This window comes from Trachurus trachurus, assembly GCF_905171665.1.
Source record: "Trachurus trachurus genome assembly, chromosome: 3".
NCBI lineage: Eukaryota > Metazoa > Chordata > Actinopteri > Carangiformes > Carangidae > Trachurus > Trachurus trachurus.
The window spans coordinates 18646956-18668257 of NC_139893.1; the positions used below are offsets into that span (position 1 = coordinate 18646956).

Below are 21302 nucleotides of genomic sequence, written 5' to 3' on the forward strand. Positions count from 1 at the left end.
AAGAAGACAACTTCAGAACCTAATATCACATCAAATGAACAATTGCTGCCAAATACAATACATCCAAAATGCAGAACTGTGACAACTTGCAGAAAAAAAAACCTGGAATAAGCTCAAGATGCAAGTGATACTGCAGGGGGCTTGTTCTGCTTTTTTTCTTCTTTCCTCCACCTGAGAGAGACGATAAATCTTCAGATTTTATACTCAGCTGAGGCAATGACTGGGCCAGAGGTCAAACCAGTAAGACAGATGAAAACAAGAGATTGTCTGGAGGCCCATTAAAAGGAAATTGCTGAGTAGGGACAGAGACATTCATGTCCTGTCTTTGTGGGAGCTATGGGAGCAAGTGGGTGTATGTGTGTTCATAAGGATACAGTACGTGTGGGAGTTTGAGAGGCACTGTTATATTAGAAATGATATGACTTTGTCAGTATATCAAAAGGTCTAAATGGTGATATCTTCTAGCCCCATAAAAATCTGCTTGAAATCTGACATTTGTGAACATTTTTCTGAAGCATTCTTTTCACAGATCTGTGCAGGAGAGGAAAACAAGCGCCACATGTTTTGTTTTCTCCGCATTTTTCATCATTTTCTTTTCCCTCTCTGCACATTCTTTGTTCTTTGTCATTGCTGTGCTCATTTAGCCACAGAATGAATGTGTACTCTGACAAAGCTGTGTGGAGAATGTGGTTCGGCAGAATTCTTATGTTAGCACACAGCTATTGTTGTCCTCAGAAGGAAAAAAAAAAAAGCCTTCCTGGAAATCCCTGCAAGTGGCTGGCTGCCTCCATGTGCACACGCAGTTCAGCCGAAAAAAAATGTAAGATGCATCTCTCACTTTATTGGTCCTACACCTCCGAGGCATGTGAAATCACTTGCACGTTTGGTATGGTTTCTGGGGGCAAAGTTGCTGCTTTTGAAAATGTTTTGACATCTTCCATGACACACAGGTCGTTTCCACTCGGCTGCACCTGCCATGTAAATTGACATTTGGCCTTCTGAGGCTCTTCATTAATTCCAAGCTTGGAACCATAGGGTCAAAATCAGACAGCACATTAATTAACACTGCTCTAAGACATACAAAAATTAAGTCATAGAAAATGCACAAATCCCTTTCCTATCACTTAACCTGCAATTACTAAGAGTAAAGATGGATAGAGATAAGCGAGTCAAAAAAAGAGAGAGAAAAAAGAAGGAATCAAAGAGGGAAGTGAATGTCTTGATCTACCTGCCATCATCTTCTGGGCTTCGTATGGTTCCATGTAGCCGTCATTCTCAGTTGTCACTTTTTCTGTGGTGGTTTGTGTGCCACCAGCCTGCTCGGCGTCGAAAGGGTCTGCGTAGTCTTCGAGGATAATGAGCTGCAAGAGGACAAGAAAAGAGGTAAAGGTGAGGTGTTGCGGAAGGAAAAAAAAAGATTTTTTTTTTGTGCTCTATTGAACACTATGACATGGGTAGGTGTGAGGAGAGTTGTGTGACAGATACTGCTGTGGTATCCACAAAGCTGACCAGGAGATAAAGGGAGAAACGCATAAATAACATCCCACCTCTGCCTCAGCACACCACCACAATGCCTCAGCTAAAAGCCTTGCAACATGCTCCCCGTTACTGCTGGTCTACCTAATTATATGATAGCCCAGTGACAGGCCTACATTTCAAAAGTAGGGGAAAGAGACCAAAAACTGCTCAACTTTCTTAAGAGAAACAATTTGGCAGATTTACGCCGAGCTGGCAGTGAGCCACGGTTAATTGCAGTCTTGCTCTTTTGCTGAGCATTTTGTGCAGTGGATGGCAATTAGGTGGATGTCCTGGGACCCAGAAATACAGCTGAAACCTTCAGGGAGAGGAGCAACAGTCCGCATCTATAGTGCCTTTGAGGGGGATGTTTGTTTCCTTAAAATGTTTGATTCATCTACCAGGACGCTGTTTCAAGATCTTCCCTTTGAAAGGAAATAGACTCCAATCTGAGCCATCTGTTCACTTGGACATTAGCTCTAATGACGGGGTGTGAGTGCAGAGGTTTGGGCCAGCTGTTGGAAAAAGGGAATGGACATTTTCCCTGTCGAGGCACCTGACATGCTGGTCCAAGCCGATGCGTTTGGCGGTAGGGAAAGGCTACCACATGTTCTGTAACTTGGAAACATCTTAGCAAATAGTTTTCTAAGGTTAAAACCAGTGCACCAACATGGAATCGCTTATGCAAACACCTAAGTGAGCACGTAAATATACGACTGGCACTACACCCTATGAGTCATGCGTAACAGGAAGGGATTTGGTCTCATTATAAACAAGCTCATCACTCATCTGGTGGATGGGGCCGGGTGGGGCACACTGGGGGTGGACTGAGCCTCATGCCCGCCGTGCTGTGCTTCCACCTAGCCACCTTTCCTGAGACAAGCTTTGCCAGAGAGAGCAAACACTTCCCAGAAGCAAACTGCATATGCAGGCCACCCACGAGAGAGTGCCACGCACGCGCATACACCTGACAAGCCTCAGGGAAGTACGCTTAAAATATATCTACACACCTTAACAACTGTAGGATTTCTCCTAAGCTGGGAAAGCACCAACATTTTTACAATACCGATCAAGGACAAGTGTCAGTGATAAATTAAAAAAAAAGAGGTTTTGAAAAGTTTCCAAGTGTTAAATGCTAGAAAGTTCAGTGGGGATAATTTGTAAGCTGCTTAGTGGCAGAGAAAAGCTGGCAGGTATGTTCCTGCACAGATCATTTGCACTATACATGGATTAGGCAATAATGGCAAAAGGAAGTACCTCAGATGTGTTTCATACCAGCTACTGTGTGTTAAATCCACCCTTTTCAATATTCTCTCTCCATCTGTTTTGGGGAAAATAACTAGGACTTTTTTTCTTCCACAGCATAATTATGGGTTCCTCAAATGTTTTGCTTCTGTGAATTCAAGCGAGGGGGGTGGGGGGTGGGGGGTCCAATACAAACATTGTCCTGGTTTGTTTTTGTGCCACAAAAAAATATACATATTTCACTCTCAAGTTTAATTAGGATACAACCAGTCTGATAAGCAACGTCTTTGTGGCCCCAGAGATCCCTGAAGCGGAGAAGCTCTCAGCAAAATTATGCATCGCAGCCACAGCATCATTACCATCTCACACCTTGTTGCATGGAAACGCAGTCATCGGTAATCATAGCATTATGTGCCAAACCCACCTCAGATAGAGTCACTGCAAACACAGACCAGACCTAAGAATAAGTAGCCCTCACTAACAAAACATATGAATCACCTAAATGGAAGGGATGAAGGCCTCTGCTACAGTATGTGGACCACAGTCAAATGGGCAGAGTGGCTCGAGGTTTTCAGACCGAAGCCCACAAATGTGATAAAACCCTTCCCTTTCAAACACTGCATCTTCCATTCTCTTAAGCAGTGAGGTTTTTAGTAGAGCTCTCATCTTAGACTTCTCCTGTCTCACCACCTCATCGCACCTTCATCATCAGCCAAAGGATGTTTGGGCATGTTTCAGGAAATAATGGCAATCACTTATTGAGTTATGTTGCACTGGAGCCACTCCAAACACATGACATCATCGTTTGCCTTTCCTGTTGACATAATGCGGGACAAATAAAGGCCAGGGTGTGTGATGAAAACGTCTGATAGCATCACACAGAATGATGTCCTGGAATTAAATGCAATCACTAAAGCTCGGATTTGAGACTCAAACACAATATTTCCCTCATCCCTCTAAGGCAAACAAGGCACAACACTTCACTTAGGAGCTTGTCACTCTAATACATGTGCTTGATGGGCCTTTTTTTTTTTACCCTCCCAAGCAATCAAAATCAGGCACAACAAAAGTCTGATAGGCATGCTGGTACACTGAAAGCAAAACAGGAATCTGTAATCAGCCAGAAGAGCGTCCTTTGTTGTTCTACCCTCCTAAAATACTTTCTGCGGAGAGCCTCCACATTTCTTTCACATATTCTGTATTAAAACATAAAATAATGTGGGATTATAACACATCATAAAGTACCTGCAGCCAGTGCTTCTCAATTAAAAATCTGAAGTTCTAATTTGGTTAGGTGCGAGTAGGTCCACAGCTTTTAACTGTGTACACTCATGGCCCCCGTGTCCACTATATTCAAATAAGGTTGCAGGGGCTTGTCATCAAACAGCTTATGCTGCAAAAAAAGAAAAGAAAAAGGATTTACATTTAACAAGCATAGTAGGGCAGTAAAAAGCACCTGGCTCATGTGCTTATTCCAGTCAACTTTCATTTTCCTAGTAAAAAGCGAATTAAAGCCAATGACAAACCAGTTTCTAGTTGACCTGTACTGTGTGATAAAAATGAAACAAAAAGAAGTGGGTGCTGGTGGTTCAAGTAAATTGCTTCTTGCTACTTCACTTTCATTTTTACGTGTGACACATTTTAGAAAGTACCTTTTTATCAATGGGGATTGTTTCAAGTCAGCTCCACCCATTGTCACATCATTTCATTCACAATGTTCATCTACATTGCTGTATTGTTGCATTATTGTTTTGCTAGCCAGCAAAATACCCCTCCAGGAAAACAGGGGATTTGAACCATCAACTATTTAGATCAACAGACTGCCTTTATGAGGCACCGTGCCCCTGCAGCCCTGTTCATAGTTGGGTGGAGGATGTGGTTAATTTTTTCCAAATTGTTCCAATGTCCTTCCTGTCCCTCTGCACTAATAACTAGTTGACAGCAGGAGGAGCATGGGGTTGTGAGGAGAGGGGTGCCTGCGAGAGAGCGGTGGCTTCGCCTGGGGACACACCATCTGCCTTGTGGCATGCCAGGGTGTGTCAGGACGACAGCCAAGCCACACTTGTCATGAAAGTAAAATTCCCCCCTCAGCACAAGATTGCAGCTCCCCCAGTACATCAGGTCTTTGCTAAGCTGTGATGTAAGCCTATATAAATCTCACAAAGCCACCTCACAGGCTTAGGCCATGTCCCCGTAGTAGTTTGGTCCTTTACTGGTCTGCAGCATGGAGAGAGACAGAGAGAGAGAGAGAACTCACTCAATTACTTTCATTCCACAGCTCAGATCCCAGGTTGGCCATGTCTTACACCTGCCAGAGCTCTGGCAGCTCGCAGCAGAGAGAGCAACAGACTTCTTGAAATGCACTGCGGTTCTCAGGCGGTGAGGCTGACTTCAAATCAGTGGGAAGGGAGGGAGAACATTAGAGAAGGGGGGAAACTTATAACAGGCACCTGCCACTTTGGCTCACTGTTCAACAACGCTTGAGCTTCTAGGATTACAATGCGATTGGGCCCCCACTTTCCGTTAGAAGTGAGAAAATACGAGATAGAATTTTTCCTTAATGGAAGGAGACTGTTTTGGTCGGCCTATTACATCATCTACTGTAGAGCAAAATGATAAATTTCAGAAAATGCATTAGTTGAAATTTGAGAACATGGATGGGAATTTGGTTATGACAATTAGAAAATAGGCTGCCTGCTTGCCTGCTTCATCTCTCAGTTTTTTTTTTTTTTTTTTTTTTAATTTTGAACAAGCTACACATCCATTGCTCCATTACACCATTCAACAACCAGAAAAATACTCTCAGACACACTCATAGATGAAAATACAGACGGGTTGTACTCGTGCTGAATGAGTGCAGACAGGAATATGATATTAATGTCATGGCTGGTCCAGGAAGGATTGAATGCATCAGGGGCTAGTCAAGGTTGAAGCCTATCTGAGGCCGCGAGAAAAGTCAGCAGGCTGTACAATGAGAGAAGAGGGAAAAAAAGAAAGAAAGAGGACTGACATGTGTGATTTATGTCTCACGCCACAAGGGATTTCAGCCACTGATAACCTAATACAACTCAGTTCTTAGCAGCTCAATTGCATCTAGGCCTTTACAACAGGAATTCTTTGCTCCCATTTCTCTTTTGTTCTTCAGAGCAACAACAACAAAAAAAGTACACATGCCACTATTGTCAGGACAGAGAGCCATTTTAAAGATGAGGAGAAGGGAGGGAAGAGAAGACAAAGGAGGAGGAAACACTTTTTAAAAAATTGTTCTGCAGATGAGAGCTGCCATTACAAGAACGTTCAAATGTCCAAATTTTAAATATGAAGCAAAACTCAACAAGCTGTGGCTGCTTGAAGTGCCTCTGCTGATTCTCCACCTCCTAATCGTTGTCTATAAACACAGGATGAATGCTTTGTGTGCACTGCGCAGTCATCTGCAGATATCTTGGCCACGATTTTCCAGAAAGAACATACTGCCCTCAAGGCAATTTATTTGAGCAAAAATGATCACAGCTTCTCTGTTGACATAATGCAGTTACTATCAATAAGATGCTTTCATGTTTCTAAGAAGCGAGTGCAAATCTGGTTACAATTCATTGAAGGTCCCCTTGTGAGGACGGAGCCCGACCGGGTTCTGCACCTCCAGACACAGATTAGGCAGATGGAAAACTGGTTTGCCTGTAAAAGAGACAGTGCAGGGGAGCATTCCCCACCCCACAGAGCTGACATTAATGAAACTTTATTGAAATATTCCCGCAGAAACACAGGTGCTGCAGGAGCATTCTGCCTCTCAGGGAGCTTGGAAGAGGGATGTGTCTCCTCTAAAAACCTGCTTAGGAGCCTGCAGAGGAAGCTAATCAAATTATTATCTTTGCTCTAAATGCTTTTTTTTTTTTTTTTTTACACAATCAGTCTACCACAAGCTACTCCAGTCTACGCACTGATGAAGAGCACTTCACTCGAGATAAACAATATATATCTTTCTTATTTTTTCAGGCATATTTGTTTGCTCTGCTTTTAGTTTAATTGGACATTGTTGCTCTTGGATCATTCAAGAGCAGCTAGGCACACTACTACTGATCCTTGTGAATCAACAAAAACAGGCGACTCATCATAAGAAACCTCTTCTACATTGTTTCTTACCACTCAGCTGGATGGATTTTCTCCATCTTAAGCTACACCACCAATTATTACAGTAATTCTTGTTGTTGTCTTGTTTTATCTTATTAGCAGGGTTCTAATGGTCTATGTGCAACATATACTTGCCTGTGCATGTTTTAAGGATTAGACTGAGCACATCAGTATCACATGTGTCTCCCATGGAGACATCTGTGCTGTTCAAAGAACGGCTTCACTTCTGACTGCCGACTTATTTATTACGCACACTGCCTTTAAGATTCAGACCACATTAAATGTTGGTTCTTCAGATCTCTGCACTCTTGGCCATGTGGGGGAGCTTACGCACGGCAGCCTGGTTGAAACCGGCTCTTTTGGCACAAGGGGTTTTTGCCTGTTGTTGATCGTGGTTTGTATGGGAATGCTTCCAGATGCAGCAGCAGCAACACTGATACCATGCGCCACACTTCAGTGGGATAGGCATCAGCAATGCAGAAAGGACAAGGGTGTGAAATATATCATGAACACCTAGTTGGTCTCTGCATCATCACTGTATGGGCTGCACTTATGTAATCACAGATCAGGTACAACGTCACGTCACCCCCAGGGACAACAGATGAAAATTAACCACTGTGGCTAACTCTGGCAAGTTTAACTTTAATAACTAAACTTTGAGTTTAAAAAGTTATAAATACCATATTGTAATTATCTAAAATGTTCTGAGATGACAGTCAACTTTCTTATTATAAACCTTCCACCAATGTCAAATCTCTGTCTCTCTATCAGTGCAAACATTCACCTGCTGTGACTAAACTACAGCTGGTCATAAAGTTGATTAAATCATCAGTCACACAGCATCATATCAACAAGAGAGACCATACAGCTGTGTATAAAAATACATCACAATTTCTATGCTTATCTCTTTAGTTTATACTGAGCAGCAGTCTGTCCAGAGACAGCTGGATTTACTAGGATCACTTTGCTCCTCTCATGCATGTTAACCAATACTCTTTAACAGAATCCCATAATGTGGCTTGTTACATTATTGCTCATAAATACAATTTTTGTTTTTGTTTTTGAGCCTTCCCCTTTCTCTGACAGATGGTTATAAAAATGTATCTGGATCATAAAAAAGACAAACATTTTGTGTTTTTCTTAAAGTTTTAAAAGGGTATGACATGGAGTAAATAATGACTAAATCACACAAATGAACCGAAACCATCATTGTACCATCAATATGCTGTCAAGCTATAAAGTAAAATTCATGTAAACTATGTCACTGAGAACCTCAAATCAACCAATGGGTAATGCTCTGCATTTTAATACTTTAAGCAGCTAATTGTGTAACCCCACTTTCTGGTTATTCCTTTCTCTGGCTGCTTCTGTCTGCTGATGAATGAGTGCATCTTTCTTGAGCACAAAACGCACCCAAACGTGTCCCTGAGGAGAGGACCTCCTTCGGTGAAACACACTCCACACAGCCACTTAAGACCTCCAATGGAGAAGAGAGAGGAGGCTGTGGGTTGCACCCTCTGAAGGTGCTCTTAATATGCGACAGATATTCAAGATTAAGTACTTGACGACACGCTTGACAAAATCCAATTTCCTACCTCTGCCCCCATCCCAGTGTGTCCCTGAGTTATTGGCAGTGTTTCTGCTACATACAGTTAGTGGTGCGGCACGAGGCTCGAGAATAATTCAGGTGCTACAATGGAATGTTGGAATTTCATAAAATCGGATAATTCCGTGCGTGTGTGTGAACAGGGAACTGTCCTCAACATGGCTACGGCAGTTTTCGTCACTACAATTACAGTTATTATTATTAATTTTGAAATAGAGAATGAGGTACAGTTGGATGACTTTATGTTGTCTAACTACCAAACTGACATGTCCGCTGACTCATACACATGCAGACAGTAAATAGTTTCCCCCCACAATGCATAGGGAGAAACACAACTGTTTATCATGGCTTCTATAAGATGAAAACTGACACAATTAGGAAAGTAGGCCTTCATGAAATAGCACAGGGAGATCCACTGGGATGGAGACTTTGATTTTCAGAAAGTGATTTATAGAGCAGACAGAAAAACAAGCTGCAGTCTTGGCCGTAAACACAACAAGATTTTGATGTGAGAACGCCACGTTTGAGGCTGGATGCGCTGTGGCCTCAGATAGCCTCTGTGTGGGGAGGATGCACTGAGGCCCCTGCATATCGCCTAGACTGACAATAGGGCGAGCAGGCAGGGTGGAGTCCCGTCGCGTTGCCATTGCTACGTGGCTTCCCACCTCTCTTAGCAGGATAGCAAAAGGCGAGGGAGGCTATATTCAGAGGAGTGAGGGACATTCACCAGCGTGTCGCCACAAAGAGCCTCCAGTGGAGCTACAGCTACGTGCCGTGACCATTCATCACTATTTCCGACATCTCGATTGCTCAAGTCAAAGCAGCTGAGAACATTAACCCTGGTTGTATTTTAGCAAGCGAGCGGCAGCCAGAAAATCCAGCCTACACACAGAGGGGCAAGCGCAGACTTGTCAAGTTAAAAAGGGAATGTCACCAAGTTGTAAACACTTCCTGTCAGGAAGGGAGCACTTCCTTAATCCTGGAGCAACCAAGCCATTCCTTATTTTCCACCAAACAACTGCAGATAGCGGCTCTCTCTGTCCCCCCTGTTTTCCTATATCACAGTAGCTAATTCTAACTATCAAACAATGGCCATAAAAGGCGACACACAGATCTGAGCAACACTACAAGGCAGTTACAATTATTTAGCAGACTGATTTCTCATTCACAGAAAGCATGAAATGCAAGTCTGGAATCCCACTAAGAAGAAAAGAAATGGTAGTGTTGAGCTTCCTGGTGGGCATTCACACAGATCACAGGGCAGCTCTATTTGCAGGACAAAAATCTGGCTGCCTCCTGCAGTGTGACACAAAAACAACAGCCTGCACTCACACACCGTTGATACAGAGGCAAATATGCTCCCTGTGACCTCTACCGTATACTGCATTTAGTTGCAAGATTACAACCTAGTCACATCTGGAGTTTGCATAATGCAAAAAAAAAAAAAAAAAGGAAGGCCAATCATTCATGTAAATTCTCCCTTTGTGTCTCAGAAGGCATGCAAGTTTAGACTCAATTTGTTTCCTTTTAAGCGGTGTGTGACGATCTGCCTGCCCACCAGGACTCCCTCCTTCTACACTCAGCTACACACACTGTCATTAAACAAAACAGAGCCATGTGTCTACAACTCCCCAGTGACCAGAGCTGCAGCACTAGTCTGCAGGCTAATTGTAACCTGGTGGAACCATGTGACTGATGTTCCGGTGCAAAGCTAGAAAAAGCAAATCGAGCAACAAACACAACAGACTCCGTCGGGACTCTTCAAACCGGAGAGAAGTCTTCCAGACGGAGGGAGAGAAGAAAATAAGCAAACAATGGCTAAAGGCCATCATTTTCCAACCTATAACTGTCAGGCACATGTGGTGTGATGCTTGTGCATAAAACCTAACCATGACTAGTTATTACACTCAATGATGCTGGATTACAACGCCATGATGTAAATGTAACAGGATTTGTGGATTCGCCCAAATGATATCTTGATGAAAAGCCGAACCGTTCAGTGCTGAATTGAATAACCATTACATTATGACTTCCAGTGTATCCTCGGCTACAGAATGACTTCATCCTGTTTTAGGGGAGGTGGGGCATAAGCATGCACAGTGTTCGGCTGTGGACCAAAAAGCACTGTGCTCCTTCCTTCCTTTCAAAGTGCCCTTCCAGGATTCTTGTTCAGGTCACAGGAATGCATTATGACGCTCTTTTCTCAATGACAGTAAGGCACGAGAAAAACAAAACAGTGAGTATAAAGTGTGTCAGGCATGAAAAGAAACATTTGCTGTACTGTGAGGTGAGCAGCTGGTAATTAAAACTGAGTACCTGGTAGTCTTTGTTTTGGCAGGGTGACTTTGAGAAAATGCTTTAGATGCTTAAAATAGTTCAGGAAATGCATGGCATTCTTTGACACCTCGGTGCAGTGTGGGTCAAACAGAACTCTCACAAGCATTTTGTGCCAACAACATCACAGACTACAGACTTCACTGTTCTGAGTCAGAGTAGCCATAGCAGCTCACTCTCTTCGAGTTACTTACACAATTTGTCATAATTATCAAAACAATTATCTGCTTACATCGAACGTGAGTCACAATCTGTCCACTGCGGAAGGGAGGAAATTTGTCACAACCAAGCATGATTAAGAAAACCAACAGCTGCAAAATCCAAGACATGCACAACACAGCTTTCACACCAATCTGTTGATTATTTCAACCTGGGTATCACATTGTCACAGCGGTGAGAAATGACTTTAATACATCACATCCTTATTAGTACAGCTATATATTTTCCCAGTATGCAGTTTTTCAGCTGAGATTATTTAAACATTCTCAGCCACAGAGCACAAATAAATGGGTTTGTGGAAGCGTAGCAACAAGGACACATCCTGTACCAATCTGGCATTCAGTTGGGCCCACTATCAACTTCGCCAGCCTCTTTCTGATACAGAAAGGTGAGGAATTGCACTTAAATGAGGGTGCTATAACAAAATATGATGGGCTCTGATGTTTTCATTCATTTTGTGGCTCCGTGAAGAAAACCACTCTCGCAGACCCAGGTGATATTGACGGGTGTGCTTGACATTTCTCCTATCACTGGCAGATATGAGAGCATGAAAGGCCAGTGGGATGCATTTATAAAAATGCACTGATGTCTGGAGTGCCAGGTTGAAAGGCCACGTGAAGATATTCACATTTTGGGGAAATGAAGCCAAGTCAAGTTCAGCCATGCAATACAGGCACTGCAATCTGCAGGCCAGTCAAACAAGCCTCATCTACCCATGGTAGAAGACTGTAGCATGGGCGTGTATGGTCTCATATCCTTTTTGAGTTTAATCTGATCACTAAACATCTAAATGTACTCAAATGTATGCAAGAACAGGGAAGCAAACATCTACTCTATGGCAGCATGTGTTGCAGGATCACTGCCTTTGTATTAGCTATCATTTACTTAATTTACTGTTTTTAGTAACCATGAAATACAGCGTCTAATCTTTACTCCCAAAACATGTGACTGGCATTTCTGAGCTTGTTTGAGCTGAAATCATAATCATGTGGCCGTTAGTCTAATCTGATCTGCATGTTGGAGGTGAAACAGTACATTGGTCGGAGATGCTCTATAACCTGCCACTAAGGAATGTTGATCAGATTAAATGGGTCACACCTGTGCTGTCTAATGTCTTTATTATAGCAATATTGCATTTGCAGTCATATTAATATTATTTTCACACATAACTTGAGGTCTACATGTGTGGAACTGTCACAGTTTACATTTTGCACCAGGTGTCATCTTATTTGTAATGTCATGCGATGTGAGATACATGGTATTTTAAAACACATTGCTTTTCAAAAGATAACCATACACCTCACCACCCACTGCACTCCAGAAATAAGAGGACACCTAAGCATGACTTGAGAGTAAATACTCTGTTTTCACCTTTGGAAGGTGAAAAGAAAACATGGGAGAAATTCTCCTCAAGCAGAAAAGGGAAGGACATATTTTGATAGATTTTTCTGAGCTGGGGAATGCAAGAAAGGGGGATTGTGCTTTATGACTCATGAACTTAGCAAAAATAGAAGGTGCTTTATAAATGCCCCTGTGGTGGAACGATCCTCGCCAACATCTGATCAATTCTCCTCTGACCTATAGGCCTAAGTTTCCACCAAGTTTCAATCAGATAGTGGAGTGATTTTTTTTTAAAGACATTGTTCTACAAACAGAAAAACACACACACACACACACACACATACACAGGACCAAAAGCATGACCCTCTTGGCGGAGACAAAAATGTTTTTTCACCACCAGCAAATAAATTCAATTGCTGAACCAGGTCTTGTAAAGAAAAAAAACAGCTTGGAACTGTGTAGGCAAAGAAGCACAGACCAAATCTGTTGATCCAGATGCTTCTGTTGGCTGCACAGCAACTGTCTGGGCCTCTGATGCAACTGCATGCCTCTATAGATAGATATGCAAGCTGCCTAGTAGGATCACAGAAGTCAAAGGGACCCTGCAGGCCTAACGGGTGAGGGGGGGTGGGAGGGGTGAGACAAGGTTAGATTGGAAGAGCAGTTTCCCAGGTGCACAGACAGATACTGATGATGACGGGCTGCGCCTCACAAGGATACCGCAGTCTGTCAGCTCTGCGCCACTGCTTTTGTTTACACATTTCCAAGTGGAGCCCGTCATCACTTTCAGTTGTCCTTGAGAGAAGTTAGGTTAGTGCTGAGTAGAGCGATGAGCTGGGAGATGAGGCCTTTAATTGGCTCCAAGGCAGGATGATAATTGATCATCTTGCTCAACCCACTCTACCATGAAGGGCTTGGCATCATTAAAAACAAAAACACATCAAAATGCCTCCGAAACTCAAAACTTCCAAGTTATGTGCATCCAGATGAAGCTCAATGTGGAAATGAGATTAAAAGGGACACCTACTGTATGGAAATGCAGCAGATGCATTTTAATTTGCAGGACAGATATACAGTACACCAGTCCACATTGAAAACTTTGTCTTTATCTTGCCTTTTTCCCCATGGAAGTCTGGTGAATAGAAACGGTCTAGGGGAAATTCACTTGATGCCGCTATTGGCATTTCGGGCATTGGCTAAGCAGTGATATAATTAGCATTCATGAGTCAAGTAATTAAAACATCAATGTAACCGAGCAATGCAGTTAAGACACATAGCTCTTTGCTCAGACTCCAGCAGTCAGCATTTGGTCTGCACAGAGAAAGTGCTGCTTTCTCCATGTGATACCTGTAAAGCTACTCTCTCCATTTACTATTACACTGTTAAGCATGCATGTGTGAATATGCATGTATGTGAAGAAAAGTAACAATACAACAGTTACATGCCGTCTGGAAACTTTTGGCAATTCAACACCAGCCTGGAGGCAGTGCATTAAACAAACTAAAAGTGTCCTCCCACAGACTGATGAAACGTGTGTCTATGTATTCTGGACAATCCTGCATTAATAGAACTTTTAATATCCTCACCTGGAGACTCGCTCTAACAAGGATTTACAAACAATCATCACGGCCAGACACAGTTGAAATTAGAAAATCCTCAATTTAGGGCAAACTGTAATCCTCAAAAAAGTTTCAACATAAACCCCTGAAATGCTTTGAAGCAACAGTGTCCTTACTAACGAGTATGGTGACTTTTTTTTGGAAAGGTTTTCAGGCGCAAATGAGTCATCCGTTATTTTAATGAACAAACCCATGGCACAATCATGTACACGTACACGCTCTCGTTTTTTGACACTTGAGAGATACTTAACCTTGAAACTAAATAAATGTGACAACAAAGACTGAAAGGCAACATGTTTTTTTGAGCAGTGCTCCTGCTGCAAACTTCCCCTTCCACCTGAGGGTGTAAGGTGACTGACAGTGAAATCATGGAGTTAAAGCACAAAACTCAGCACAAAGTAAAACACCAAAACGGAGTCACTTGAAAAAACCAAAAAAAAAAACCAAGGCTGCATGAATATTAGGATGGATTATACTGCACCGATCATTTTAGAGCTTCACTAATGCACTACAGGACAGATAGAAACTAACTGTCAAAGTGGCAGAAACTTGCCTGATATCTACTATTTACAAAAACCACCAAGGCCAGTGTAATAATGAGAGAGACAATCCTGGTGCGAGTTCCAAAGAAAACACCATCTTCATCACACTTCCTCCTCTCTACACCATTTTTATTTAACCTTCAGCACCTTGACAAAAAAAACTCTTAAGTCCTTCCCTCGACATATTGCTAAGCCCGCCAGCTGTCACTACCGATTTAGCTCATCTATAACATCATTGATATAGCAAGGTGTGAGGTATTTAAACCATACCACACAATTAAAGCCATACTGGGGAGAGGGGGGATAGAAGCAACAGCACTCCCGACTGAGGGCGCTCCAAATATGCATTAATTAACAAGAGACAACTGTAATTGTGTTTAATCAGTTTGAACAGCTGCAGTGTGGCTTGGTGAGAATTGTAAATTCCAGTTTCCTGCCTGTTTTGCTGATAAACGATAATGTTATGTATGAATATTAAAACTGCAAAACCGAGTTGATGAGAGCTGCTGAAAACCGCCGCTCACAGTTTGGGAAAACAAACATCAGCACAGAAAATAGTTTTATGAGCTGCATTTGGTTGTCATGGGGATAATAGATGACAGTAACAGTTGTTTTTTTGTGTGTCTGATCAAAACTGGGACAAACAGGGAAAAAAAAGAAAATGCACATTCAGTCTTCATTCACACAACACTCTTGTGAAAGCTTTGCAGACTCGGTGGAATACAAATGAAAGTGTTCAGCTAAAAACCAACTGTGGACTCACCACATGTCACAAGACAGGTGCGAAAGCAAACACAAGAGGAGGAGGAGGAGGAGGAGGAGGAAGTAACATGAAGGTGAAAATCAGGATGACCACAAAAATTTTTTGGAGCACAGTTGTGATTACAGGCGTGATCTTTGGAGGAAACAGTGGCGCACAGTGTGTATTTTCACATGGCTGTGCTTTCTCCTCTGTACATGCAGACACTGAAACATTCCTCAGCAGGATCGCACTCATCATACAGTACCGTCCTTAACCTCACTGACACCGGGTATCTCAGATTTCTCCCTGTGAACCCGCTGTGTGTGAATTCCTGGGAAGCCTGACATGACAGCATGCTCCGAGGCGCAGCCCGCATGCATTCTGCTTGTATGTCTCCACAGCCACTTTGTGCTGATGAGTGTGTGTGTGTGTGTGTGTGTGTGTGTGTGTGTGTGTGTGTGTGTGTGCGCAGGGGCCACAATTTAAGATGTTTAAAAAACAAAAAGGCACATGGCTTGAGCTGTTACAGTACATTCAGAGAGCAGTGCCAAGTGAAGCTCAAATTGGAGCCATATATCCATAAACTCATCAAGTAATTGCCCGCAGGGAGCAGGCATCACTGCAAAAAGAACATTTACTAAATTGATCTGTCTAGTTAAATAAGATTAGATTAAAGTTACATTAGAGACAGTGCGTAAGTCTATATCACACTGTTGGTTGTGGGTGTGCTGCAGATAGGGGACTCCTTCACACAGCAGTCACATTTCAACCAGTTGGAGCAGAGTTTTTTTTTTTTTTTTTACTGCCACAAAGGTTTAGGCTAACTAAGCAGCCAAATTGCTGAGATATTGCTTTGTGTGTCAACCTAGGACATAGCCTGCTCCCTCCACAGCACCTGGCTGATGAGGGGGTGGATGTCGCAACTCGGGCGGACAGACAGGCAGCCGTTGCTCGGTTGTGATAACAAGTTGAGCCGGTTGCAGCACAACGATTCATTCCTGTAATGAGTAGGTCAAGTACTTCATAGACAAACCACGTTTCCGAGGCGAGAAAACAAGCACGAGTTTAACGAGAAAGAGGCGCATTTCTGTGATTAATTGCCTTCGAGATGAATTGAACTCGAAAGGAAATGTTTAGTTGGGTTAATTAGGCTGACAACGAACAGCTGCGTTTTGTTTATTCTGGGGTTGTAATTAACAAAGTCCGCGTTATGGGCACGTTTAAAAGTTGCTGTTGCTTTACAACAGACTATAATGTTTGGACTAAACTTTACCCACCTTCTCCTTGTTGTCGTGGTCCGACGGAGGGGAAGTGGGAGATTTAACACTCCCCACGGCGACAGCCTGGGTGACCGTGACACCGCCGCCCGGAGCGGGGCTGCTCTTTTCGATTGTTTCCACCTTGATAAGTCGGTGCTTCGGTGACACGTACTTGATATCCGGCGACCCCACAGTGTTCAAGCTCGGGGCAAATGAAATATTTCCACCGGGAGTGTACGGGTCCTCGAAGTCCAGCTCCTTTTGAAGTTTGTAAGCAGCGAGGATGTCCGGCTGAGCGGGGCTCGGGAAGGTGGCCCCGGAGCTGGGCTGCTGGTAGCCAGGCGTACCGGGCACACCGGTGTGACAGTGTCTGTAGTCCGGCTTCGGAGGCGCCGGAGGGGGTGCTTTGGTAGTTTTGAATCCTAGGTGCTCCTTGAACCACTTGGCCATGCTGCCAGTGCATCGCTCACAAGTCAATGAATGTAGTTTAGTTCCACCTTTCCTGCCAGCTGGAGCCCGGAGTCTGTCCGTCCGTTAAAGTGGGATCCTCGGGTCACCCGTGACCGACCGGCACACCGGGGCTCGGAGCGCGTCGCCAGTCTCGGGCGACTCTTGTGTCCGAGGAGGAGAGCGCACGGAGCCGGCGAGAGGAGCAGCCACGGGCACTTTTCTGTTCTGCCCTGCCGCGACTCTGTCACTCTCTCTCACACACACTCATACAGTCACAGCGCGCTCACATACACACACACACACACGCACCACTCACACACGTTTTTTCTCGCTATCACAGCTCGGCGGCTCTCCACGTCAGGTTTCCAGACTACGCAACATGGGAGCGCTTGTGCAAGAGAGGAACACACGCCCCCCTCCCGTTCCCACCCCCCCGGCTCCAGCTCCACACACAACCTGCCCTCCCTACCTGAGAACATTCACTGCCACCTACTGGACTCCTGAAACTCCGCTGACTGTTCACTTTAACGCTATAGTCGCAGCTGCCATGTGCGCTCGTAGGCGACCCCCCCTCGTCTACAGGAATCCAGCATTAGGTGATGAAGATGATGGTGTGAGATGATGGTTTCTGAGATCCATTGGTCCTAATTGTGAACCACATAATCTGAATCCTCACAGCTACCTTACAAGGCTGTGTGGTCTATGGTGCATTCATAGTAGGAGGGATTCATCAAAAGCTTAATTAAAATTGGCAACTGTTTCCCATCTCTCTCCAGAGTAAACTCTGCAATATATTTCCACAAATTAACACTTAAAAAAAAAAATAACAAAGCTCAGTGCTTACACATATTATTCACCAATGGGACCAAGGGTAAAACGTCCTTTGCTCATTGTCAGTGCCTCTCATGCCCAGATGGCCACTGCAGACTGTTTTAATTGCAAATTGCATTGCAAATGACCAGTGGAGAGAGATACTTGAATCTATATACACATGGGTTCAGCTTTAGCCAAGTTCATTACCTAAAACCATGAGGTGAAATGTTCAAAGCAACAATATACTGTATGTAAACATTGTCTTTCCAAGGTGTCTTTCAACCTCTGACGAACAAGGTCATTGGTTCATTTGCTAAACACTAATTTCTTTTTGCGATCAGTGGACAAATAAAAGAAAATCCCATTTCCCACCCTGGAGACATACTCCAGCAACAGTCTGCATTAACAGGAGTCATGGCTGCAGAGCACAGGGTTTTTATGAAGCAATATTTCTTTTTAATAACACCACCACACACACAGCCTTGAGCGAGTCACCATGTACAGATCAGAGTTTAACCCTGGCAGGCCCCAGGGAGAGACAACTCTTTGCTCTTGAGATCAAAACAAAATCTATTATTTCTCTCCTGAAATCCTGCCATCATTGCATTTTGGGCATGGTCAGAGAAATTTGACCAGTGCAATTTCCTTGCACTCTCAAGAAACAATTTCACCCCACAGTCAGAATGTTAATCTGTTTAACTAGTGTATTATACATAAAAGCTTTAAAACAAAAGATGAGGGAAATGGGCTCAGATGGTCCTTAGTTTATTGCAGCACTGGTCTTTTTTGTTATCATTTGCGGGAAAACTCTCTCAGAAGAGCACTTAAAAGCCTGATCAGCTCACACATGGTATATTTTAGGGTTGCGCTATACATTCAGTGCTGTATTTGTACATGCACAGGATGTGATATAAATATTGCTAGTGCTGCTGGGTAATAGCTTGACTCATGCTGTGGGTATTAGAGGATTTGTGGTGGGCAGGAGCAGGTGTGTCATTTATGTTACCATGCTTGACTCACATCACAGATCTTTGATTGCATTGCCACAATTGCATTCGCCAATTTACATCGGCTGCCATCACTGCCATCCTTTAAAATGCAAATCCTGTAATCCACTACCTACAAATAGTCCTCTTAAGTGTCCTACGCAGGCTCAGAGTGCGTCATGGGTAATTTATAGAAAAATGCATAGCACTCTGCTAAAGTAATCATGCTTCAAATGATATGAGAGATGCTGGTCGTGTGTTCACTTTAAACTGTCAATACCTCTATAAGAAGAAAGAAGAATATCAGCAGTTCTTGACCCGAAGTTATAGTTTAATAGCAATTGTCATTAAGTGCCATACAAACATACATACTGTATATACATACACAAGTACAAAACTACACATGGCTTAGTGTCAACATTGGTGATGTTGGCATGTACAGTACATATACATGGCAGGGATTTAATTTAGTAGGCATCCAATTGTAGCCAAGATGACAGTGTCAGATCGCTGTAGGTGCTGATGCCTTCAACAGTGGCTGCACAGCTCATGCGTTTTACATGCTGTGCGAGACATGTGACAAGTTTATTTTCCTCTTCAAGTCAGTCGGCTTCAGGGTTTCTCAGGCACTGCTGGAAATGATTCCACAGCAGGAACAGGTAGTACCATGATGGGGAATAAGGATGTCAGGCAAACCATTTACCAGAATACATCAACTCTATATTTTAGGGCAATTTAGTGATAGATCTCCCAACCACTTTATGGCCTGCACTCCTCTCCGCAGTGAACTTTTAAAGATCTGAATATTTAACTTGTTTATATGCTGGATGTTATTTTACCATTATATTGATTAGTATGCACCACTACAATGCAAATGGGTATTGCATACTCTAAGCTCAGAGTCTTTATTACTGTCTTGTTTTCATGCCTCAGCAGTCAAATTTATTGCACAGAATGCCACAGCTTAGATTTAGGAGAAGTCCCTATGACTCAGAGACATGTTCAAAACAGTTCACCTTAACAGGGCTGGACAGGCATGGCAGGCAAAAGCAAAAGGTATAGGGAAGAAAGGGTATGGGCAGCAGTTGTAACTGGTTGGCAAAAAGAAGCCACGCCAGTGTGGAGAACACAATGGACAATGTGGTAGGGAATGAGAGAACAGGTGAGTAGGTGGGTGGAAGTGTCAGGTCACTGAAAGGCGGGAAAGCCAGCGTTGCTGCAGGACAGCAGGGTGTGGCTGGGCTTTCAATGACAGGCGTGTCAATATGAGAACATTTATGGAAGAGAATGAATGACTACTGTGCCAGACTGGAATAAAATGGTCAACTGAACATTTTTACAGATTTCTTTTTACAGACTGGTGAAGATTATAACTGTGTCAAATGATGCAGATGAAAAGAAATGATTTCATGTGAAGAAATGCTGCTCAAAGAACTGAGGCACTTTGTACAAACCGGTATGTTTATGTTCAATTTGTCTGATGAATTCCCCAGAGGTACAAAGCAAAGCCCCAGATATAACAGAAAAAATACTGTCAAGAGAAAGTGATAATTAGAAATAGATCTGGCTGCAAAGACACATTTCTGTGTAAACACCACTGAAAACAAATATGTCCTTAGGAAAGGATTTTATTACAAAAAACAGAACCATATCAATGGTATTGATACATTGAGCTTTACCATGTACATGTAACTTGAAATAAATTGAGCAATTTAAATTGTCAGCAATAACAAACACAGGTAACAAATACAGCCAGATAAATGGAGGTAATCATTGTTCTCTCTCCCTCTCTCTCTTTCATTATATACTGTATCTCTCTCCACCATGGATTATTTTCATATATTTAACATTTAAACACAATTTCAATTCAACTGCTACTCATCAAAAATGTGGTTTAGAACTGTGCTGTTACACATAAATTATTTATCCAAACATTTATACTTTGTCTGGTAAACATACAGTGTACATCCTCACTCTAGTGGTCTCCATGGAAACATGATTAGGTGATTCAAGCAGTTGCAGGACATTTGAAGTCAAAGCTAGCAAAGATGTGTTTTTTCCTCTTTCCTCAATGTCATTCAAGCCTTTGGTTTTTGATTTGGCTCCCCAGGGTGAGGGGGTTGGAACATCTGTGAAAGAGTAAATTTCTCCTATTTGTCAATGACTGTATCACCAAGGTCCTTAAAGCAAGGAAATCAATATCTAATTGCTCAAGGACAGAGTAGAAGACATGTGGTTGCACTAAGAGCCTCCCACAGTGAATGTACTGTAGGATAGGAAACAGTTTGATGAGGAGGTGCATGAGGCAGCTTGCTGCTGATAAACAGGAACCATGCTTAACAAAACTTCCTGCATTAATGAAGGCTAAATGGAGCGTAATCTTACATCTATGTGTCCAATATAGCTGCAAAATTCAAATCAGCTCTGAGTCACAGAGGTTAGAAAAGTTAGGAAAAAAATGAATACATTTAAATACATCTCAGAGGCCTGTTATCTTACTTGT

At 42.9% G+C, this 21302-nt stretch overlaps 1 protein-coding gene across 2 annotated transcripts in view; it reads right to left on the reverse strand.

Moving 5' to 3' along the window:
- shf (Src homology 2 domain containing F) overlaps window positions 1–17263 on the reverse strand; it is a 94773-nt gene extending 77510 nt beyond the window's left edge. For both annotated transcript variants that reach the window (XM_083969206.1, XM_083969205.1), the window contains exons 1-2: window positions 16569–17263; window positions 1229–1361 (exon numbers count right to left, since the gene is read on the reverse strand). In XM_083969206.1, coding sequence (XP_083825332.1) covers window positions 1229–1361; window positions 16569–17000 — 565 coding nt within the window. In that variant the 5' untranslated portion in view covers window positions 17001–17263. The remainder of the gene's footprint in view (window positions 1–1228; window positions 1362–16568) is intronic.
- Between the last annotated feature and the right edge of the window lie 4039 nt (window positions 17264–21302).